The sequence below is a fragment of the Rhinopithecus bieti genome, unplaced genomic scaffold (assembly GCF_001698545.2).
Source record: "Rhinopithecus bieti isolate Rb0 unplaced genomic scaffold, ASM169854v2 scaffold_19723, whole genome shotgun sequence".
In the NCBI taxonomy this organism is placed as follows: Eukaryota; Metazoa; Chordata; class Mammalia; order Primates; family Cercopithecidae; genus Rhinopithecus; species Rhinopithecus bieti.
Window position 1 is genome coordinate 688237 of NW_016809579.1, and position 9604 is coordinate 697840.

General features: G+C 48.2%; 1 protein-coding gene across 1 annotated transcript in view; it reads left to right on the top strand.

The window, feature by feature from the left end:
* The first annotated feature begins 1007 nt into the window (after positions 1-1007).
* The window catches only part of RSPH14 (radial spoke head 14 homolog), an 83139-nt gene continuing 74542 nt past the window's right edge, over positions 1008-9604 (top strand). Inside the window, exons 1-4 of the mRNA XM_017889777.1 lie at positions 1008-1152; positions 2944-3194; positions 4471-4573; positions 7031-7149. Of these exons, the coding sequence (XP_017745266.1) occupies positions 2996-3194; positions 4471-4573; positions 7031-7149 (421 nt within the window). The 5' untranslated portion in view covers positions 1008-1152; positions 2944-2995. The remainder of the gene's footprint in view (positions 1153-2943; positions 3195-4470; positions 4574-7030; positions 7150-9604) is intronic.

Genomic DNA, 9604 nt, shown 5'->3' on the forward strand with positions numbered 1-9604 from the left:
TGTCAACTCAGAATGGTCAATATACCAATCCAGCATATTTTGGGATGGCGCATACTTCACTCCTTCAGGAAGAAGGAAGGTTTCATGGAAGAAGTGTTCACCAAGTTGCATCCTGAAGGACAAAGAGGTAATAATTAGTGTTACAGGGCACTCAGGCTTCAGGAGCGAGGTGGCATTTGAGGGATTAAGAGAGAGTCTAGCATGGCTGGAGGAGGCCATCACCCAGGGACTTCGGCACTAGGCTAGGAGTTTGGATTCAGCCCTGAGACCAGTGGGGAGCCATGGAGGGTTTTATGCAGGTGGTGGCTGGGTCTGGCTTGCTTTTGAGAACAGCCACACCGGCCAGCAGTGTGTTGGGTCCACTGCAGGAGCTAACCTTTGTCATTACCAGGAGGTCAGTCTGCAAAGCAAGGGGCATGGGCAGGGCTAGGCGGTACTGAGAGCAGGCCTGTGTAATTTGGGGGAAACTGGCTGAGTGCAGTGGCTCACACCTGTAATCCTAGCATTTTGGGAGGCCGAGGCGGGTGGATCACCTGAGGTCAGGAGTTCGAGACCAGCCTGGCCAAAATGGCGAAACCCTGTCTCTACTAAAAATTCAAAAATTAGCCGGGTGTGGTGGCGGGCACCTATAATTCCAGCTACTTGGGAGGCTTAGACAGGAGAATCACTTGCACCCGGGTTGGGGGAGTGCATGGCGAGGAGTAGAGCGGAGGTTGCAGTCAAGATCGCGCCACTGCACTCCAGCCTGGGCGAAAGAGCGAAACTCCGTCAAAAAAAAAAAATTGGAGAAACAACTGAACTGCTCTGAGGTTCTTGTCCCTAAACTAGATGTTGCCATCTTATGAATTTACTCTGAGGATCAGAGGCGTGCAAAGTACCCAGTACAGAGAAGGGCGTAAATAAGTCACTTCCCTTCCCTTCTGTACTTTGAACAAAGCTGAGCTGCTTTGGTCCCCACAGCAACCCTGTAAATGATCCGGCTTTGCAGCCGGCCGCAGCCTTGGGCTGTTTGCGCCTGCGCAGTGGGCTCTGAGTATGTAGACAGAGGCACTGGGGACGCTACCGGAGTCGCCTGGCAACGATGTCGCCTGGCAACTGAATAGGTTGGCCACTGGCACGCGCTACTGGAAGCAGAAAGGGCTGCGGAGGCAGGTGAGGCGACGGCGGTGGGCTAGGGGCCCGGGAACGGGGAGCCCAGTGACCCACCCAGTCCCATTCACACAGGGCCCTGTCCCCACACTCAAAATCACGCACTTTCGTCTCCGGCCGGACTCTCCCAGCCCACGCCCCTTCTCCAGCGCCCACCGTTCCTGCGAAGGGAGCTCAACTCAAACATGGCCACCTCCCTCCCAGCCCGGCCCCCACTTCTACTGTTGTCATCTGGTGTTCCGCGTGAGCATCTGGCTTACCTTTTACTGGAGTAGATTCCTACAGGCCTGGGGCCTGTCCATTCTACTAACCATGATAACAACCATAGTAATAACCACAGCCAACATATCTGAAGCCCTGGTATGACAGGCTTACATGTATTCGTTAATTTGACAATTCTGGGAGGCAGGGAAGGAGGTACTGTTATCATCTCTCCTTTGAAGCTGCAGAAAGACACAGATAGAGGAAGAAACTTGCCAAGGGTCACCCATGGCCTGAATCTGGAGCCAGTTCTTAACTACTAACCTACACTGCCCATAGTTGCTGAAAGTGTGTGTGTGTGTGTCTGTAATAAAAGTAAATCACCTTTTTTTTTTCTTTTTTGAGACGGAGTCTTGCTTTGTTGCCAGGCTGGAGTGCAGTGTTGCGATCTTGGCTCACTGGAACCTCCCCCTCCCGAGTTCAAGCGATTCTCCTGCCTCAGCCTCTTGAGTAGCTGGGACTACAGGCACATGCCACCACGCCCAGCTAATTTTTGTAGTTTTAGTAGAGACGGGGTTTCAGCATGTTGACCAGGATGGTCTCGATCTCTAGACCTTGTGATCCACCCACCTTGGGCCTCCTAAAGTGTTGGGATTACAGGTGTGAGCCCCCGCGCCTGGCCATAAATCACCTTTTAATTTTATTTTATTTTATTTATTTTTTTTGAGACGGAGTCTCGCTCTGTCGCCCCAGCTGGAGTACAGTAGTGCGATCTTGGCTCACTGCAACCTCCGCCTCCTGGACTCAGGCCATTCTCCTGCCTCAGCCTCCCGAACAGTTGGGACTACAGGCGCCCACTGCCACGCCCGGCTAGTTTTTTTGTATTTTTAGTAGAGACAGGGTTTCACCATGTTTGCCAGGATGGTCTCGATCTCCTGACCTCATGATCCGCTTGCCTCGGCCTCCCAAAGTGCTGGGATTACAGGCTTGAGCCACCGTGCCCGGCCCATAAATCACCTTTTAATGTTAATTCCTTTTCATGAATGTGTCAGAAGCATCTGAATATGGGTTCCTGGCAGTGAATGAGCTAGACCCAGATTTCAACATTTGCTCCTAGTCTTACCATTTTCACAGCCTCCAGTAAGCTCCTTGGCCAGAACCTCAGTTTCCTCATTTGTAAAATATGGATAAAACAAGCCCCCTCCTTATGGGGTAGTTGAGTTGGGTACTACTTATTGCTGGCACAAGATAAGCACTAAACAGAGTGACCATTTTGGAGTTTGCTTGTTTGGTTTGTTTTGTCCTTTAATGCCTTTGACTGAAGATCCAGATGAAAGTATCAGTGGTTTCTTCTGTGAAGCACTATTGTGTGTGTGTGTGTGTGGGGGGGGGCTCTGGAGTTTGCAGTTTGGGCTGCTACTTACCTTCACTGGGACTTTGAGCAAATCTCTTCATTGCTGTCAGCCTCAGTTTGCTCATCTGTAAAATGAAAGTAAAAATACCCATTTGCCTGCCCTCACAGTTTGGAGGATCAAATGAGAAGTAGCTTTTAAATCATAGTAGAAATAATGACAGCTTTTTGGTTTCTTTTAGTGAGTGGTTTCTGCAGAACTTCATTTGGAAAGGCCTCTGTAGTTGGGGAAAGATGGCCCATTCCCAGAACTCCATGGAGTTTCCTGTTAACATTAATGCTACCCAGATTACTACTGCCTATGGCCATCGGGCCCTGCCCAAGCTGAAGGAGGAGCTGCAGTCAGAGGACCTCCAGACGAGGCAGAAAGCCCTCATGGCCCTGTGTGACCTCATGCATGACCCCGAGTGTATCTACAAGGCCATGAGCATAGGTGAGTGTGACACAGTACAGGTTACCATGACTGGGGTCCTAGCATGGCTTCGGACACTGGGTAGAACTTCAGTAATAAGGGTTGCTATTGTTTGAACCTGACTCCAGGCCAGTTCCACTATAGGCGCAGTGCCCAGGTTCTTTTTAAAAAATATTTGTTTATTGAGGCAGAGTCTTGCCATCTCCCAGGCTGGAGTGCAGTGGCAGAATCATAGCTCATTGTAACCTTGAAATCTTGGGCTCAAGAGATCCTCCTGCTTCAGCTTCCTGAGTAACTAGGACTACAAGCATGTACCACCATGCCTGACTAATTTTTAAATTTTTTTTAATAAACAAGATCTTGCTATGTTGCCCAGGCTGTTCTTGAACTCTTGGCCTCAATTGATTCTCCCAGGTCAGCCTCCAAAGTTTTGGGATTATAGGTGTGAGCCACCACACCCAGCCTGGCTTATCTTAATCCTCAGAAAGGCCACCTACAAAGGAGAGTCCATTCTCAACCCAGAGATAAGAAAAGCATGATTCAGAGAAGGATTGTAAGTCTAGGTTTGCCCAATAAATAAATCAAGCTGAATTTGTATTTATTTATTTATTATTATTTTTTGAGATGGAATCTCCCTCTGTTGCCCCGGCTGGAGTGCAGTGGCACTGTCATGGCTCACTGAAAGCTCCGCCTCTTGGGTTCAAGTGATTCTCCTGCCTCAGCCTCCTGAGTAGCTGGGACTACAGGCACCTGCCATCATGCCTGGCTAATTTTTGTATTTTTGTAGAGATGGGGTTTCACCATGTTGGCCAGGCTGGACTTGAGCTCCTGACCTCAGGTGATCTGCTTGCCTCAGCCTCCCAAAGTGCTGGGATTACAGGCATGAGCCACCATGCCCAGACAAAGCTGGATTTTTATTGGCTAAATCTGGCATCCCTAGGTGTAACCCACTCAAGGTCATGTGACTAGTTTGACACAGTGTTGTAATTTGACCCCATACCTCTCCTGGGGTCAAAGAAATGACAAAGCCCATTTTCTTAATCTCATGGCAGACTTTGTGAGAAGGCACTGGTACGAAGTGTGCAGGGAGAATCACAAGGAGGGTTGGATGAGACATGAGCCTCTTCAGTGACTCCAAAATGCTGCATAACCAACATGATTCCCCAGTGCCCCAAAGCAGCAGAACCTCTGGTATATTCCTGTCCCAACTGGCCCACTTATCGACTTCTGGGTTAGTTGGTTTCTGAGACTGGCAAACATTCAAGGGTTTGTTTGTTTGTTTGTTTGTTTTTTGTAGGCTGTATGGAGAACCTGAAAGTTTTGCTGAAGGATAGCAACAGCATGGTGCGGATAAAGACCACTGAGGTGCTCTACATCACGGCGAGCCATAGCGTGGGCAGGTGGGATGCTGTTCTGGAAACCAGTGTGACGCTTGCCAGCCGCACTTCTCCCCTGGGTGGATGATGCCCTTGAGCTGCGTAGAGTGCTCTGGAGTTTTGTCTGCAGCACCAGTTTTTAGAGGGGCTTCTATTTAGCCAGAGCAGGACTCTGTGGGGTGGTTTGGGTTGCCTCTGTGTGGATCTTATGGGACCCTCTGTTCCAGACTAATTTTTATTTATTTTATGTTAGTTCCGAGCTCTGAGCTCTCCTCTCTCTCTCTCTCTCCCTCTCTGTCTCTCTCTCTTGTTGAATATGAGACCACTGGTTGGTGTTTCCTATCGTGTATATATATATTTTTTCTTTTTTTCTTTTTTTTTTATGAAAGGGAGTCCCACTCTGTTGCCGGGGCTGGAGTACAGTGGCCGGATCTCAGCTCACTGCAAGCTCCGCTTCCCGGGTTCACGCCATTCTCCTGCCTCAGCCTCCCGAGTAGCTGGGACTGCAGGCGCCCACCACCTCGCCCGGCTAGTTTTTTTGTATTTTTTAGTAGAGACGGGGTTTCACCATGTTAGCCAGGATGGTCTCGATCTCTTGACCTCGTGATCCACCCGTCTCGGCCTCCCAAAGTGCTGGGATTACAGGCTTGAGCCACCGCGCCCGGCCTCTTTTTTTTCTTTTTTTTAATTAAAAAAAAAAATTTTTTTTGAGATGGAGTCTCGCTCTGTCGCCCAGGCTGGAGTGCAGTGGCCGGATCTCAGCTCACTGCAAGCTCCGCCTCCCGGGTTTACGCCATTCTCCTACCTCAGCCTCCCTAGTAGCTGGGACTACAGGCGCCCGCCAACTCGCCCGGCTAGTTTTTTTGCATTTTTTAGTAGAGACGGGGTTTCACCATGTTAGCCAGGATGGTCTCGATCTCCCGACCTTGTGATCCGCCCGTCTCGGCCTCCCAAAGTGCTGGGATTACAGGCTTGAGCCACTGCGCCCGGCCTTTTTTTTTTCTTAAACCATACTCATAACATCATCTGATTTGCAGCTTTGGTTTCTTTAAAGTAGAGCAAGAACTCAAAGACATTAATGAAATAGTCTGCATGCAAAACCCTTCTAGAATCTTTTTATTTTTTAAGAGATAAGATCTAGCTCTGTCATCCATGCTGGATTTTAGTGGCACAATCCTAGTTCACTGCAGGCTCAAACTCCTAGGCTCAAATGATCCTCCTACCTTAGCCGACTGAGTAGCTGGGAACACAGGCACACACCACTGTCTGGCTGAACTAAAAGTCTGGCTGAACTTTTAATATTTTAGGTAGGGATGAGGTCTCACCATGTTGCCCAGGCTGGTCTTAAACTCCTAGTCCAAGAGATTCTCCTACCTTAGTCTCCCAAAGCACTGGGGTTAGGTGTGAGCCATCTAGAATCTTTTACAATCATCTCTTTTTTTTGTCTTTTTTGAGATAGTCTCATTCTATCACCCAGGCTGGAGTGCAGTGGCGCAATCACAGCTCACTGCAACCTCTACTTCCTGGGCTCAAGTAATTCTTGTGCCCCAGCCTTCTGAGTAGCTGGGATTACAGGCATGTGCCACCATGTCTGGCTGATTTTTGTATTTTTAGTAGAGATGGGGTTTTGCCATGTTGGTCAGGCTGGTCTCGAACTCCTGACCTCAACTGATCTATCTACCTCGGCCTCCCAAGGTGCTGGGATTACAAGTGTGAGCCACTGCGCCTGGCCAATCATCTCTTTTTTTTTTTTTTTTTTTTTTTTTGAGGCTCAATTTTGAGTCCTTTCAAAGCATTCAACTTTTTCTCATAAGAAAATTTGAGGCTGGGCGCGGTGGCTCACGCCTGTAATCCCAGCACTTTGGGAGGCCGAGAAGGGTGGATCATGAGGTCAGGAGACCGAGACTATCCTGGCTAACAAGGTGAAACTCCGTCTCTACTAAAAATACAAAAAAAACTAGCTGGGTGCGGTGGCAGACGCCTGTAGTCCCCAGCTACATGGGAGGCTTGAGGCAGGAGAATGGTGTGAACCCGGAAGGCGAGCTTGCAGTGAGTGGAGATCACGCCACTGCACTCCAGCCTGGGCGACAGAGCAAGATTCCGCTCAAAAAAAAAAAATAAAATAAATAAAAAAATAAAACTTGAAAAAGAAAACCCTCTTCGCATCTAATTGACTTGCCTAATATTTACTGAACTTGTATAATGATAATGACAAGCATAACTGGTGTACATAGATGTGGCGGCAAGGGAGACCAGAAGAGCAAGGGGCCAAGGTGGGCTGGGCCTGCTGAGTTCGCTCCCCTGGAGGTTCAGGTGAGATGGGTCATGCACCTGTAGCCTTTGTCTGCTCCCACAAAGCCAGAGGAATGTGGTCTACCCCAGATAGCATGGATCAGATTCCAGCAGGGACCCTGATCCTTCTTATTTGAGCCTCTCAGGGCATGGTCTCACTTATGTCACTATCCACCCTCCCTTCCCCAGATACGCCTTTCTAGAGCACGACATCGTCCTTGCCCTGTCCTTCCTGCTGAATGACCTCAGCCCAGTCTGCCGGGGGAACCTGTACAAGGCATACATGCAGCTGGTCCAGGTGCCTAGAGGTAGGCTTGCGTCCTGCACACAGATCTGCTGGGCACTCAAGTTGTCCATCGGTCTCCTCTCCAGGTCACATATGTACCAGGGTGTAGATCATCAACTTTTTATTAAATTACAACATACATATTAGAAAAGTACATATCCACTGGGTGCGATGGCTCACGCCTGTAATCCCAGCACTTTGGGGGGCCGAGGCAGGCAGATCATGTGGTCAGGAGTTCGACACCAGCCTGGCCAATATGGTAAAACCTTGTCTCTACTAAAAATACAAAAATTAGCCAGGTGTGGTGGTGTGCACCTGTAGTCCCAGCTACTTAAGAGGCTGAGGCAGAAGAATTGCTTGAACCTGGGAGGCAGAGGTTGCAGTGAGCCAAGATCATGCCATTGCACTCTAGCCCAGGGGACAGTGCAAGACTCTGTCTCAAGACAAAAAAAAAAAAAAAAAAAAAAAAAAAAAAAGAAAAAAAGAAAAGAAAAAGAAAGAAAAGACAAGCACATATATTAAACAAACATTTGGTTAAATTGTTGTGAGTGAACATGTCGTGTAACTGCCACCCCAATCAAGACATGTAGAATATTTACCACCTCTCCAGAAACTTCCCACATGCTCATACTGGGTATTACCCTTACCAATGATAAACAGTTATAAGACTATAGATGATGCCCCTTTTAGAACTTTATATAAATGGAAACATACAGCTTGTAATATCTTGCTTGTAGCTACTTTTGCTTAACATTTTATTTCTGAGATTTACATGTGGTATGTATTACTGATTTTTGCTGGTTAATGCTGAGTATGGTATTTACACTATGTGAGTATACAACAGTTTACTTACCCATTCCGTTGCTGATGGACATCTGAATTGTTTCTAGCTTATGGCTACCAAGAATAGAGTGGCTATAAATGTCTTTTGATGGATATGTATACGCATTTATTTCAAAACATACCTAAGAAGAGAATGGCTGGCCTGGGTAAGTTTGTGTTCAGCTTTTAGAAGGTACTACCCAATGGTTTTCTAAAATATTTGCATCTGGCACATGCCATGTCCCAGCTACCCAAGAGGCTGAAGCAGGTGTATTGCTTGAGCCTAGGAGTTCTAGGCTATAGTGCCCTATGCCAGTCAGGTGTCTGTACTGTTTGGCATCAATATGGCAACCTCCTGAGATAGGGGACCACCAGTTGCCTAAGGAGGGGTGAACCAGCCCAGACCAGAAACACAGCAGGTCAAAACTCCTGTGCCGACCAGTAATGGGACCGCAACTATGAATAACCACTGTATTCCAACCTGAGCAATGTAGCAGGATCCTGTCTCTAAAACAATGTAAATAAAATATTTGTACCAATTTATACTTCCATTAGCAGTATATGAGAGTTCCAGGTGCTTTACATCCTCATCAATCGTAGATTTTTTTCTGTCTCTTTATTTTAGCTATTTTGGTGGGTGTGTAGTAGTATCTCACTTTGGTTTTAATTTATATTTCCCTGATGATTAAAAGGGGATATCCTGTAAATGTTTTCTTTTGTGAAATACCATAGCACACATTTAAAGGATAAAAAAGGCCTGCCCCAGAGGCAATGTTGCATACAGTTCCTGGCCCACCAGCCCCGCTGATCAGATGGGGCGTCCGGGGTAACAGCTACCCAGTAACCACAGCTAGAGAGTTAAGATTTACGGCAGATTGATATGTGCCCAGTCGCATGATGCAATGAGTATTTTTAGACGAGGGAATCATTTCAAGGGCCATGATAGGAGGCTGTGAAGGGGATACCTTAGCTCAAGGTGGATAAACAGATGTCATAGCCCAGGAGTCAGATGAACCTGGGCTCCCTCTGCCCTTCCCTTCACTCTCCGTATGCCCGGGACAGGTTATTTCCCATGTCTAAAGTACCTGCCTTAGAGGCCAGAAGTGAGGATGAAGTGGAAACGCTGGCCTGGTGTATAGCTCAGCGTCCTGCCAAAGGATGGAGTGTAAACGTTCAAAACCAGGCATGAGCATTCCCTGGATTAAGGCTCAGAGAGAAATGACTACGGGATCAGGTGCAGATAGGCAGGCCCAACAGAGCAGAGCCCATGAGGGTCCAGGATTGTTGCTTGGCCCCTGAAGCACATCTTCTTTCAGTTGATCCGGGATGGGAGTTGAGCACGTTAGGGCTATGGTTTTTTAAAAATACCACCATGTTGGCAGGGCGCGGTGGCTCAAGCCTGTAATCCCAGCACTTTGGGAGGCCGAGACGGGCGGATCACGAGGTCAGGAGATCGAGACCATCCTGGCTAACACTGTGAAACCCCCGTCTCTACTAAAAAATACAAAAAACTAGCCGGGTGAGGTGGCGGGCGCCTGTAGTCCCAGCTATTCGGGAGGCTGAGGCAGGAGAATGGCGTGAACCCAGGAGGCAGAACTTGCAGTGAGCTGAGATCCGGCCACTGCACTCCAGCCTGGGCGACAGAGTGAGACTCC